General features: G+C 42.9%; 1 protein-coding gene across 2 annotated transcripts in view; it reads right to left on the reverse strand.

The window, feature by feature from the left end:
- Positions 1 to 3,549: 3,549 nt before the first annotated feature.
- AP2B1 (adaptor related protein complex 2 subunit beta 1) overlaps positions 3,550 to 14,982 on the reverse strand; it is a 71,299-nt gene continuing 59,866 nt past the window's right edge. For both annotated transcript variants that reach the window (XM_026708684.2, XM_026708683.2), the window contains 2 exons: positions 10,000 to 10,154; positions 3,550 to 8,820 (listed from right to left, as the gene is read on the reverse strand). In XM_026708684.2, coding sequence (XP_026564469.1) covers positions 8,746 to 8,820; positions 10,000 to 10,154 — 230 coding nt within the window. In that variant the 3' untranslated portion in view covers positions 3,550 to 8,745. The remainder of the gene's footprint in view (positions 8,821 to 9,999; positions 10,155 to 14,982) is intronic.

Below are 14,982 nucleotides of genomic sequence, written 5' to 3' on the forward strand. Positions count from 1 at the left end.
GGGAAGTCTATGTCTTTTTTCTTTCTTTCTTCCTTTTGCCCTACACTTTTCCCTTCCCTTTTCCCTACCTTACTTTCCCACTATTTTCTTTTGTATTTTATATTATAAACTAATAAAAAATAAAACTATAAAACTATAAAACAGACAAGATATTGAATAAAATGTCAACATTTGTCTAGAAACATTTTTTTTCCCCAAAAACGGGGAGCTGATTTGGTTAGGAAAAAAGCAAGTCATTTGTAGACTCTCACATTGTATGTATGTGTATTATATGGATGCCTCTGTGAGTGGGGGAGAGAGAGAGAGAGAGAGAGAGAGAGAGAGATTTTTTCCGGCCCCCCACAGTTTTCCCACTGGAACCATAAAGGGGAAAATGTCTAATTCTCCAACAACCTTCAGTGACTGCATAGATACAGCTGTTGATTTGAAGTCAACAGCACAAGACGGTAAGCCGGAAGGCTGGGATCACAAGATGATCTGAGACAAGGAAGGGATGTCAGGTTCTTGAATGAAAGCCTTTAGGGGAGCCAGATAAGGATGCGGGAACTCACAGAGCGACTGTTGATATTGCACTGCTATTGCACAAAGCTGGAGAGCAGAGACAGTGCCACGGGGGAATCCTTTGTTGCAACCGCTGCTGTCTGCATTTTTCTTTCTTCTGGCGAGATCTTTCACCTACCAGGGCAGGAGGTGAAAGAAGCCTGGGGCATCCGACAGGCCATTTCCAAAGCATGTTGTGTCACATAAAATCAGTCACAATACTTTGGGGTGTCAATAGGACCTATTCACAGAGACAGCGCCTTGCCTTTGTTTAAAGGGTTTTTTGGTTGTTGAACAACCCAAAGGTCAAGACAAAAACTAAAAATGCAGAATTAGAAACAAGAAAATGAACTGAAAACAATGCCAGCAACAACATTGGGAATGGATTTGTGCACAATGAACACATATGTAATCTTCAGCAAAAAAAAAAAGTTTTAAACCTTCAGAATCAATAGCTTTATCACAAATGAATGAATAGAAAAAAAAGCTAATCTATTAGGCAAGACTTGGTTAATACAGCCAAGAAATGGTGAGCGGATCTGAATAAATGTCTCTTTAATTATAGGCTTCATAGACATATTCCAGAGGTTCCTGTTCCAGAGTATAGGGATTTATCATGTTGACTTTTGTTGTGGCCACAATTTCAGTGTGTTAACCCGAAGCACTTCTTGTTCAAATTTGGTAGGAAATTGTATTGGGTCCCTGTCTTAAGCAGGAGGTTGGACTAAAACAGGGATCGCCAACCTTTTGGACATCAGGGACCACCAAACTCATAATTTTAAATCCCGTGGACCACTAATACGAATTTTGACTGATGGTGGCTTGCAGAAAGCAGCAGAGACCCTGGAAAATCCCCCCAAAAGTCTGCAGGAAAATTCCCCACCCCGTTTTCTTACCGATCTATCATTCTTTATTTGAGATTACAGGATACCGTCTCCAGCTCTGTTTGGGGCGGGGGGTGAGAGGGAGGGAGGGAGGGAGAGAGAGAGAGGGGGGGGGCAGGCAGGCTGTTGGCTTCATGCAAGGAAAGCAGCAGAAGTCTTTCTTTCTCTCCCCCAAACTCCACCAGAAATGAGTCTTTGTGGGGGTGACATTTCTCTGCGGACCACCAAAATTTTCTCATGGACCACCAGTGGTCCCTGGCCCATTGGTTGGCGACCACTGGACTAAAGGACTTCTAAGTTCCCTTCCAACTCTGTTATTCTGTAATTATACTACTGCTGCATTTTGTGAGTTCAGGTGGGGGGCCGGGCAGGGTGCAGGGGCAACAGTAGTACAGTGCAGGGAAGGGTACTGGGGACTACCAACTAAGAGGCACCAATTTAACTTCTGCCAGGATATTCTCTTACCTCTTTTTTCTATAATTTGTTCCCAAAAAGGATTGTATAGTACTTCACCACTTCTCTCTGGCCTATCCATATGCTGGGTTTTTATCACAAACTTAGCGATCCCAGCCAGGTTGGGAAAGTTAGGAAAACCTGATACAGTACAGGTAGCCTTTGACTTACGACCACAATTGAGTCCAACATTTCTGTTGTTAAGAGAGACATTGGTTTAAGTGAGTTTTGCCCCATTTTACGACCTTCCTTGCCATCGTTAAGTGAATCACTGCAGAATATAAATTAGTAACATGGTTGTTAAGTGAATCTGGCTTCCCCATTGACTTTGGGGACCTTGGAGGGAAGAGCAACGGTCATAAATATGAACCAGTTGCCAAACATCTGAGTGTTAGTCACGTGATCACGGGGATGCTGCAAAGGTCGTAAGTGTGAAAAATGGTCATAAGTCACTTTTTTCATTGCTGTTGTTAACTTTGAACGGTCACTAAATGAACTGCTGAAACTTGAGGACTACCTGTATTTGGAGCTCCAATTTAACTGGAATTTAAATCCCTGCAAAACAAAGTGTTGCTCTTTGTAATTGACTCATTTGACTCATTCTTAATTCCAATTCCGATTGCCTTTAGATATGATGGATTTCCCCCTGAAAGAACAAATCCCAGGTTTTGGACGAGATGAGTTGGAGGTCCTCCTGGTGCAGTTACCACTCAAAACAGGTCAAAACCATGGTTGGACATGCTGAATTTTAGCTAGCATGCCAGTTTGTGGAGCTTTTTGGGAGTCCGTATGCCCTTTCAACACTGAGTCCTGCCCTTGCCATCTCATGGTTAAGTGGTGGGCTTTTTGTAGGGCTGCCCTTGCAGGTGATTTGGAAGCTGCAGTTGCTTCAAAATGCAAAGGCCCAATTGCTGGCAGGAAGAATCGGGTTAGTAGCACGACAGCTGTGTTGTGAGATTGCTTCGTGATTACCTGTAGATTTCTGGGTCCACTTCAAGGGTGGTTCAAACCTTTAAAATCCTACCTGCTTCGGGACCCATGGATAGTTGAGCTGTCTCTCCCAACAAGAATTAGCTTTGATTTGTCTTTGCTATATGTCTCTGGTACCACCCATCAGCATTTCTGGTTATTGTGTTCCACAATTGCCTTCCCTAATCTGACGCTTATCAGCTATGTTGGGCTCAGCTCCCAGAATTCCCAGTTGGCTTTCAAACACAAAGCAGATTTGCTCACTCTGAATTGCCCTTCTGGATGCAGGAAACTCATTCACATCACGGCAGGGTGATTTCATTGAGGGCCACATCAGGGTTGTGTTTGACCTCGAGGGCCCAGGGTTGGCGTGGCCAGCTTGATATAACTCATGTTGGGGGCGCCTGTGGTGGCCCGAGTGCTCTGCCAGAGAAAACAGTCTCCCAATCTTCATTTTCGACGGCCTTCTGCAACCCTCTGCTAACGAAAACGGAGATCGGGAGCCCATTTTTGCTGACAGAGGCACCACAGGCCAGTCCTTTGCTGTCTCCAGGCTGGCCCTGCTAGCCAGATCCAAGGACCCCATGGGCCCGATTTGGTCCGCGGGCCTTGAGTTTGACACCCCTGCATTACAGGCTTAAGCCATTTCGGTTATTCCATGCCTGCAAGGGAGGGGAAAAAAACCAAACAAACAGAAATATCATCCATCAAACTACAATACCAGGATTTATTGGGAGTAGCCATGACCGGTACAAAACCAATCGTAAATTTGTTGTGTGGATATATTTTAGATTTTGTAGAGAACATACACCATCCATTTATAATAGACTGTACCCATCTCCTACCTTTATACAGTGTATTTAATAAATTGGCTACATTGTCACCTGCCTTCTTTAGACCTTACATAATTAGTTAACTAGGGCAGCACGTTAATCACATACGTAATTTTCCCAATGTTCTGTCTCCTGAGATCCAATATGTTGCATAAAATGTTTCTATTGCAGTAATCATATATTAAAGAACTATGCAATATTTTCTCAAGTTACAGTACTACAAACATCGTAACACCATAACATCTAAACTCACTGTAACATCTATTTCTGCATAACCAAAGCAAGCCAACATAACAGCAAAGCCACCATAAGCAGAATCCCTACACCATTCTAATGACAAAAATTAAGTACTGAACCTTAATTTGCCTCACCCCCCCTACCCCTGTCACCAGCCAGTTTGGGGGGAATGAGCATCCCATTGAAACTTTACAGTACAGATATATACTGTGTAATGAGCACAACATCAGATCATACATTGAAGAGATTAGCTGTAGAAAGAAGGCCTCTGTGTTAGATGGAACATCCATGGTGCCAGTAAAATATTAGATCCCTTTCATTAACCATGGGTTGTTATAGATGGAGAGCAAGCACACCACATAGGTAAGACACGTGAACAGGAAAGCTAATCAGAAAAAAAATATTACTGATTTAAACTTTCCCCTAAAGAAGTACTGCATTGCTCAGTACTGTACTGATTTGTTCAGAAGAGAGGTCATTGCCTTTGAATGGGTTTAAACTTCTGTATTTAACTTTTATAGTCTTTGGTTTTCATCTCACTCTTGTTGTTTTGTATTATATGCAAACCTGTCTCCGGAAGGGTTTTTCAGGTCCTACACTGAAAGATGGATTGGAAATAAACAAAATAAGAGTCTGATTTCTCCCAGAAACCAAGGAGCTCCAGCTGTACTGGAACACTTAACAGCAGTCTGACATCTATTACAACCTAAAAGTAGGAATCCCACTAAACTGTCTTGCTTCCCATTTCCTTAGTTCTTTCCATTGCCATTCCTGACCGAAGATAGTATCAGACATGGCCAATTGTGTAAATTACATTTATTGCTGATACAAAGCAAAGCTCAGATCTATCATCAATCCCCTCACCACTTCCCCTGGTGTCAAATGGGTCTACTTCCCACCCCCCAAATGGATGCAATAGCAGTTTGAAACAGGTCTGGGACCTTGCCTGCTACTTTTATTTCATTTTGGACTTTGGACACCAGCTCTGCTAATGTTGGGCATGTGGCTTCACATCACTGATTTGGAGGTGGAAGAGTTTCAAAGCATTTATTCTTGTAAAACAGCCTCCACTCGTCTCATTGCAAGGGGCACATCTTGAAAATGCTATGGGTCTAAGTTTCTAGGACGTCCTTTTTACCATCTCAATGTTGACAAAAAGGTAACTTCCCCCACCCCACCCCGTTGATGGGAACTGGCAGAGAGATCTGGCAGGAAGTCCTTTAAAACTAGGAGGAACAGTGACTTCACTTAGCACATCCAGAAGTAATTGGTAAGTCAGAGTAAACGCAGCCCTGCATGGAAGAGTCAGAGGATCTCTGCCTGGGACAACTTTCTTGAGGGCCAGGCACAAATCTTCATGACTTGGGGATCCTGCAAGCTTCAGAGTGTCACTGGCTTCTTTGCTATGAAACCAACAATTTTGAGCTAGCACTGCAACTTCGAATCCCTGAGTTACACAATGCCATTATGCCTTCTGGGCCGCCTAATAGCAATAGCACTTAGACTTATATACCGCTTCATGGTGCTTTATAGCCCCCTCTAAGAAGTTTAGAGTCAGCATATGGCCCCCAACAATGTGGGGGCCTCATTTTACCAACCTCGGAACGGTGGAAGGCTGAGTCAACCTTGAGCTGCTCAGAACTGAACTCCTGGAGTGAGCAGCGAGTTAGCCCTGCAGTACTGCATTCTAACCACTGCACCATCACGGCTCTTGCACAGCATATAGCAGTTGTACAATGACAACACAGACATTATCTGTGGTTATTTTATTACAGGAATCAGGCTAAGCCAAAAGCAGGATGCTCAAGAACTCCCAGTTTTAAGAGGCAGATGACAAAGTAGTTATTGAGGTTCTACTGATCTGTCAACTGGGATAATGAATTTGGCTTGCCTATGCAGGTCACTGAAATCACAGCTGTTAGACTTTCCAAAGGAGATTCAAGATACAGGCAAAGAGCCAATGAAGACACTTATGACCCAGTGTGACTTCTTGATTAAGCCATGAACCCCAAGATGTTACTGAAGGAATTAGTTTGGAAATGCAGTTTGAGATACCTGACCGAAAAGAGCCAAGGTCTCTTGTAGTTATGAAGCAAGCACAATGGAATTGTAGGTTGTTCTTGATATATAACTGTGATTAAGCCCAGTAGGTCATTACATCATAAGTTGAGGCACTGGCACTCATGTGACTGGGAGTAATTTTCTGGCTTTTTTTGCAGTAGATATTAAGTGAATGTTGTTAATCTGAATAGGAGGGGTTTTTTTGCCAGAAAGCAGCAAAAAATTCTAGAAACTGGCAAAAACCACCATGAATCATGGTCATTAAGCAAGAACTACCTATAGGATCATAAGAACTTGCCCAATGAAAATATATTTATGATTTTAACAGGCATAGTTTGACCAGAACTTAGAAGAGTACATCTTAGTGAGCTGCCTGTTATGTTCAAAGGTGAATGATTCTTTAAATTCCAAATGAGAAGGTATCCCAAAGGTACTTTTTCAAGAGGCAACTGGACTTTCTGGTTTTTCTTTGAAGAGGTTTCGTTTCTCATCCAAGAAGCTTCTTCAGCTCTGGCTGGCTGGTGGGGAATGGAAGATTTATACTCCTTGCAGACTGCTAGTCATTGTACATTGAGGAACAAAACAATCACTTCATAAACACATGGCACAATATAGGAGAACAAACCCATCAGGACAAGATTCAGCAGTCCATCTGCATTTAAAACACAGAGGTCACTCTTTTGAAGACAGCAAAGCCCACATTTTGGACAGAGGGGACCACTGGTTTGAAAGAGGGGTCAAAGAGGCCATCTATGTTAAAACTGAATAGCCCTCTCTCAACAGAAGGGAAGGGATACGACATCATCTATTTCCAGTCTACAACACAGTCCTTTCAACAGTTCCAAAATGGCTCCACACCCATTTGCACTACTGAAGTGACCCTGACAACACAGATAAACCTCCAGGTGGCCTCAAGGTCTCTCTAAAATAATGCAAATGATCAGCTGTCTGCAAGAAATATAAACCCTCCCATTCCCCACCATCCAGTCAGAGCTGAAGAAGCTTCTTGGAAAAGAAGTGAAATGTCTTCAAATAAAAACAAGAAAGTCTAGTTACTTCTTGAAAAAGCACCTTTGTGACAACCATGAGCTGGATGATTGAGATTCTGCATAGACAAATAAGAAGAGGCTTTTCCACCAAGCCCACTGAATGTTATCTTGGCCTAGTTCTATATACAAGTTTCAAAGGCAATGCAGCAGCCCACTGGAAAGTTTATTTGTGCTGCTTGTGCGGGGTTAGGTGGGTGGAGGAAACTGAAGTCCCCCAGGAATAGCCTGCATCATTGCAATGCAGAATTTACTCAGAGGATCTCCTAGACACCACATCTCCCAAATGAAACAGCTACAAGAAAGGGGGCAATGGAGATGGGGGCATAGGGAAAAAAAGGCAGATAAACCAGAAGGAAGCTGACACGGAGGAAAAAGACTTTCTTATCTTTCCTTAGACAGAACAGGTTAGGGGCCTAATGGTGAGACCAGATTCCACATAAAGAACGTGTTTCTCGACCTTGAAGTTTGAAGGGCATAGAGATCCTTGCTAAAGGTTGTATCCTAGTGGAAGGAGGATGGCTGGAGTTTCCATTTCAGCCACACTGGAGTATTATGTGGTGGCAGAAAAATATCGCGGGTTTAGGTTTCCAGAGAGATTCCATTACAGAGATGGCAAAGCCGGCCACAGTAGGAGTTTGCCCAGTGAGATTGACACCCAGGTCAAGAGGAAACAGTGACTGGATTAAACTGCCAGGATAATCAAACTGCCCTTTCCGCTGCTTTTTTTCTTTTCCCAGCCTTGCTACCTACCATTCTTCTTTGCTTCTGAAAGCCACTGTCTTGGCTGCCATGTTTTTTTTTTCTCCAAAGAGACCACACATGCACAAAACTATCAGAACCCGCTGTGCAATCGGCAGGACATGAAAAGAGAATATGGAGCTGTGATGCACACTGATGCATGCAGGGGCAGCAATGCCTCTCAATTTGAAGAAAATTGAGCAATAGATTGGCTCTTCAGCTACAAACCCTCAGGAGTCCACAGGATTAGGTTTAGTAAATGATGGGATTTTTCAGTCTATAAGGGAGGGCAGGCAAGGAGAGGCCTTAAATAATAATAAACTACAATTCGTACCAGGTAATCGAATTTCCCAAGGTTAAATCAATAAGCCAGCATTGGTTTCCTTGCAACAGTTGTACAACTAGTCTTGTTTCAATGCCCCTCCTTTATTCCTGCTTATTGTAGACAGCTGGTTCATTACAAAAATTAATCAGCAGTACGCAAATACAAAAGAATAATAAAGTGCAGTGTGTGTGTTTTCTCTCAGATGCCTCTGGCTGGGCTGAGTGCGTGTGTGTGCATGTGCATTTATTAAAATGAAGAAGCATATTACAAAATATTAACCAGAGGCCGACAGTGGTTTAGAAAATGCAAAGCATTGGCACGAGATGAAGAAGCCACAGGAACAAACGAGACAGACATGGCACACAGGACTGCAAAAACAGCTGATGCGGAGTGGTTACAAAATTCTCACAGATGCTAAAAGTATCAAATGCAACATCCCCTACTGTTACCGGCACATGGACACTACTTGCTACCTTGATTTAGCCTCAGCATCTGGAGCTGAGATCTTGGACACAACATAGAGCTGCTTTTCCAAGATCGAGGGAAGGAATGTTCTTGGCCTACACCAACACACGGGCGGTGGCAGTAGATGTGGAGTTAGCCCCGCTCCCATTCCCCATGTGGTGAGATGCTGGCAGTGGTGGTGGTTTGACAGATCAGTTTTTCAAAATGGCATCGTAGACTTGGTAGACGTACTGGGACACTTCAGGGGCTCGGCACTTCAGAGACAGCTGTTGGAGAAAAGAGGGAAAGGGAATTATTTCAGGAGCCCCTGAACAATACGCCAATGATGGACGATTGGAGGGCAGAGCTAAAACTGCATGGAGATGGCCCCAAGTCCCTTCAATTCAACACTGTGTCTATGCATTACTAATCAGAATTTAGTTTTTCTTTGTAAAAAAAATCTGGCCAGGAAAGCTTACCCAACATGCTAAAACTCTGTGTGCTGCATGCTTGATATAATTCTAATCAGACCATCACATTCAACAATAGCCTATTTATCTGATTACAGCATGTTCTGCCAGCACAACTGCCCCTCGTTAACCTGGCTTGAGGGTGAAACCAGCCAATTTCCCCCTTATGTATAAGGCTTTAATCATTTCATGGAATAAAGGAGAGGAAAGGGACTTGGTGCCTACCAGATGGAGTGAATTCCAAGCCTAATCAATTATTGCCAACACGACCATGATAACAAAGATGAGTGTTGGAGTGTTGCACGCTGGACAGGCCCAAAATTTTCCAGTCAGTGGGTTAAACAGATGATTCATTAAAGATGATTTTCTTTAATCAGGTGACAGTTTTAGTATTTTCATCTGTCCTCCAAATTTCCCAAAGTGATAATTTGAAATGCGGTTATGATACTTAACTGAACTTCTTGAAAAATTGGAGTACAGGTAGTCCTCAACTTACAGCAGTTTGCTTAGTGACCATTCAAAGTTAAGACAGTATTGAAAAAAGCAATTTGTGACCATTTGTCACACTTATGACCCTTGCAGTCAAGATTCAGACACTTGATAACGGGCTTGTGTTTATGACCATTGCTGGGTCCCAAGGTCATGTGATCCCCTTTTGTGACCATCTGACAAGCAAAGTCAATGGGGAAGCCAGATTCACTTAACAACCATGTTGTTAACTTAACAACTGCAGTGAATCACTTAAAACACCTGTCACAAGAAAGGTTGTAAAAGGGAACAAAACTCCCTTAACAGATATTTCACTTAGCAACCAAAATTTTAGGCTCAACTGTGATCGTAAATTGAGGATTACCTGTACTTTTTTCCAAACTGTGAGCGCCAGTGCAGTGACCGTTTCCCCAAGGAAACAGCAAATTAAGAGAGAAAGAAGAAAGGTGAGATCCAAACAAGAGCCTAGAGGTTCAGGGCATTGTTGTCTCAGCAACAGGACCTTACCGTATAGTTGGGATTGCCAGGCTGAATGCGTAGTTCAGCCAGTATCCAGATGCCATTGGTAAGCTTCAGTGACTGGTACAGCATGTCCTGGCCTTCCACATTTCTCTTGGCAATGGTATATATGTTGTTGTTCTGGAGCTTACTGGAAACAGTATCTAACCGAAGAAAGAAACCCCCTTAGATTTTGGAAATCTTCCAAGCATACCACCTGTCTGAGATCATACCAGGAGACAATCTAGAAAATTGTAACAGTACAAATTGCTATCACTGGTTCATGCTTCGTCGCTTGCTGTGCCAGCGTTCTCTTCTTGCCAACTATTCAGGCCCACAATTCAACATTAAGAGGAAGAATCCACTTGACAATCTATTTCCATTCTGTTTCTGACCCTTTGCCTCCCTCTGCCTGACAGATGAGCTGAACATGCAGTACCGTGCCAGATGGTGGGGCTTTGGAGGGCTGGAACAATCTCCTAAGAAGAGACCCACTCGAGTTACAAAGGGCCCAGTTCTAAGGAGGCCATCCCAGATTTGGGGCAAAAGATGAGCGGCCATTTTAATACTCATTCCTTCTCTCTTTGTACGTGTTCATGGACCCAGGTAGACGAATTCAGCAGTTGCATATTTATTAGCTGTTAGGGGCAGTGAAGAGAAGGTTGCCAGTGCTTCTGTGGGAATCAGGGAACCAAGTAGGTAAGTCTCTGGTTTGCCCTCCTACCTTCTTCTAATTTGTTTTGCTTTTGACTAAGTAACTAAGAAAAAGTGGGGTGGGGGAGAGAGAGAGAGAGAGAGAGAGAGAGAGAGAGAGAAATCCCTGCTTATGAGGAGCTTAGAGTCAAGACCTTCAGGAGTTAACACTTGTCATCCTCACTTTCAAGGGCTTCCTTTCCATTCCTATTTCTTCCTTAATTGCCAGAAGATTCCATACTGCGCAGTACCCTCCCCAAATGCTGTACCAGTAGTGTAGAGCAAAGCGGGGAAATGCAGCAAATATATCCATAAGCCAACAGATGCCTTTTAACAAAGGCGTTCATTTTCTGTGTTCTCCTAACGTAAAAATCAGAAGCAGCTTCCAAGTGGACCAGATTAGTGCTGGATCCACTTGAGATCCTAGAATGGTTGGCTTGAGGGGTCATGCTGAAGGGGTTATTACTCACCCCCTCCCCCCACACGTGGAGACATAAACATTCGATCTCTCTTTAACTGCATTCACAATTCAATGGGCTTGCTTTTGCCTTTTTCTTGGTTGCTGTGGAAACTGAGACACCCAGGCAACTCATCTTTTCCAGGGATTGTGTCCTATGGCTCTACCCCAACCTTTTTCTCGAGAAATTCACCATATAGAACAGTCACCTTCTTTTTATGCAGGATTAATAGCTGCTCACCACCGTGGAGATTTGAAAACATGACTTCCCCTTGAGAATCCTGGGACAAAAAAAGGCCATGATATTCTATAAGTTTGGGGGGTTTGTGCATGTATGTTTAGCCAGTCTGGATTCTTAGCAATTGCCTGACGAGTCCCTGCAGAGCCCATCTGGTGTAGCAGTTAAGATAGCAAGCTGCATCCTGGGAGACCGAGTGTTCTAGTCCCCTGAGCCTTAAAGCCAGTTGGGTGACCTTGGGCCAGTCACTCTCTCAGCCCTAGGAAAAAGGCAATGGCAAACCACTTCTGAAATCTTGCCAAGAAAACTGCAAAGGGCAGTCCAGCAAGTTAAAAAGCTGACCTGGAGACACCAAAATAAATACATAAGGAAAAATAAAGAAAAACTGTAATCACTTGCATACTGTTCTTGCAAAAATTAATTCTCCAAACTTGTTTTAAAAATCACATATTTTATAAACTAAGATCTGGCTTGCATTCTGAAGGACTCCAAAACAGCCCAATACACTTGGGTAAATTTCCATGCTCACAAGCAGCCTGGGAGCCCAAATATAAATTTTGATTCAGAATCCAAATGTCCATGCCATTCTTGTGACTGTCCCTGGAAATTAACTACAGTCTAGATTCTCTTTGACAGAACTGGATGAAAAGTGCAGGAAAAGTAGTCCCACACGAGGGGATGAGAAATGCCAAATTTCAAATAAATAAGTTCAGGGACTCTCTCTCTCTCTCTCTCTCTCTCTCTCTCTCTCTCTCTCTCACACACACACACACACACACACACACACACACACACCACCTGCACCTTTTATGTTTATTTTCAGACTTTTTTTTTGGGAGACTCAGGAATTTCCAGCAAAATAGCTGCCTCTGCAACAATCAAACTTGCTGTTTCAGAGGAGGATATGCAGGAGGGCTGTCCAAGAGAGGCTTTGATAATTTGAGCAGGATCCCTTTTTTTGTGGCAATAAGTATTAAAATGACATGGAGATTAGAAGTGGCTCTAGTTAAGAAGCTGCAAGATTTCAGAAGGAGAGTTAATGAGCTGGGTTTTGGGAAGCAACGGATAGAGATATGGGAGGAGAGTAAATCTTTTTTAACAGGAGAATCATGATTGAAGCCGGTCAAGTTGACTGCACATTGACCTAAGAGTAATTGTAAGCTCTTTGGCCTCACAATGTGCATTTAATATATTAATTAGTTTCTTTTTAAAAACAACAACAACCTGGTGTCTCCTTTGGGGAACAGGATCGTTCCCTTTCCTTCAAAGGTGTCAATGTCATCCAGCCAGCCTTTCCTCCCTTTCCCAGTCCTCCCATGCCAAGGCTGATGTCAGCTTCTCAGGGAATGAGCCAGGTTGCTAGGCAACATTGCCTGGCAGTGCCTGACACGTGAGGTAGACCGGCATGGGCTTGTGACAGGCTTGCCTTTATAAATGGGACCCTGTGCAGAGTGGCAGCACAACCTTAGCACCAAATGGGGCAGATCATTTGGCAAAAATTCCTGGAGAGGCACGGAACTTGAAAGAAACACACCCCCCCCATTTGCTGTTGGTTTATTCCAAGACAGCTTGGTTGCTGTTAAAAATGCTTTGGATTCCATCAGAGCTTCGCTTTATGATTATCTGTTGGAGAAGGAAACAAAAACCTGCAGTGAAAAGTTCACAGTGGCAGTCCCTCCAGAAATAACACTCTCCAAAACTTTTTCTTCTTCTTTTTAAAGAAGTGTTAAGCATCTGAATTGATGCCTCTTCATTTCAGGAGATTGATTGGTTGATGCCTGAACAGAGAAATTTATCTTGTGTTGAGTATATTCAGCATACATTTCAGGGGATTATACTGAATTTAAGTAAACGGCTGCTAGAGCAAAAGACTTGGATAGATGGGTCTAATCTAGACTGACTAATTGGGACAATTCATTTGACCTCTTTTAAAACCATTGTTCTGGTAACAGGTATTAGCAGAATACCTTATACCAGATGTGTTGTCCAACCTTGGCAAGACCACAAAAGAGGATTGTGGAGGAGACAGCATGAGAGGGCCCAAAATTTTCCTTAAATTTGATCACTGAACATGAACTGCTCCATACAAGCCTATCCATTATTTCACACTGGCTTTGTGGTGGATGTGGTCTGGATTTCCATGAGGGAGGGGCTGAATCCCAAAGGACAAAGAGACACCTGACTTCAGATAGTTTGATTGGTGGGAAGAGAGTTAAAGCAGAATTTATCTTTAGCGATGCAAGTCATTGCCTTAGTTTGGTAAGGATTCTGTCAAGAGGAGAGGAATAAAGGAAACTGTTCAAAAGTAACTCTACGTGTCTTTCTTGGGGCCTGACAGGCATTAATCATGTACAGTTTACAACATTATATCTGGAGGCCTAGGTCCATTGATCATATCTGTGTTTGTTTCACTCACAAGGGGTGCTGCCAACCTTTTCCAGGCTCTTCCACACAACATAATCAGAACAGCCATAACAAAGCTTTCTCTAAACCCATCCCATCCCCCTTGCAGCTCTCATTATGATGGCACTTAAATATAGCCTTGACTACCCTAATTCCTGCTCAGCAGAATTATTCTGACATGTGCGAGAGAACACCCCCAGCCTGCTCTCATTGGAAAGGCACTGGCTTTGTGATCAGAGACTTAATTGCTACGCTTATGCCTTTCTGACACTCGGAACTTAAGTCACTGCAGGAGGGTGACCTTGCAACTAAGGATGGGGGTGGCAGCATATTAGGAGAGAAGGCAAGCCCCGAGCACACAAGGAAACTGACATCGAGAGTGTGCCTTGGCTTAGTCGGACGCAAGCCTGCAATTGTGCAAGCCACCTACTTTAGAAATGGCATGCCTGCTTTTCTTTTGTAGTGATAATTGGAACATTGGAACATTTTAAAAGGGGGGCAAGGAAAGCGGTTGGTGATGTGTGTGTTGGTGTGGGGGGAGAGGGGGCAATGGCTGTTAGAAATAGGCAACACCGCAACAGCAAGCTGAGAAACAAATGGAATTTTATTCCACGGAAACCAGAGTCCGTCCTTGTAACTAGTTGCCTGAAGCAAACATCAATGCACAGACTTACTTTGATTTGAAGACATTTTGAGCACAAGGCAAACTTTTTGCCATCCTGAAAAGCTTATTGTGTGTATGTAACTATATACAATTGATTTTTCTTACTCTAAAAATATTTTTAATTATAAAAGATTGTACAATTTAGTTGAGGCCATAGTAGACATTTTATGGAAACACTGCATGTAGTAACTAAGCATAGACTCCGCTACTGAGCCTTATGGATAAAATTAGTATTGTTGCTAATTAAAATACATGTCTTCTGCTGAAAATAAGCTTAGCTAACTGAATTATTAACTAGTATCTTTCTCCTACTTTCCTCATCTTCCTAATATTGGTTTCCCAATTTTAAGATTTAGATTACAGCAGCCTACCTATTTGCTATGGTACTCTGTCAAATAGGTCAGGCCAATTTCTGGCAATATTGCATAATGAGTATGTCCAATGCTAAGGAATGAAGGAATGTTTAGTTCAATAGTTGGATAGACACAGTATTATCACACCAGATGTAAAGTAGCACCCACATGGATTAAGATAGCA

Source organism: Pseudonaja textilis, chromosome 1, assembly GCF_049901715.1.
Source record: "Pseudonaja textilis isolate UNSWEBS1 chromosome 1, rPseTex1.2, whole genome shotgun sequence".
NCBI classification, from domain to species: Eukaryota; Metazoa; Chordata; class Lepidosauria; order Squamata; family Elapidae; genus Pseudonaja; species Pseudonaja textilis.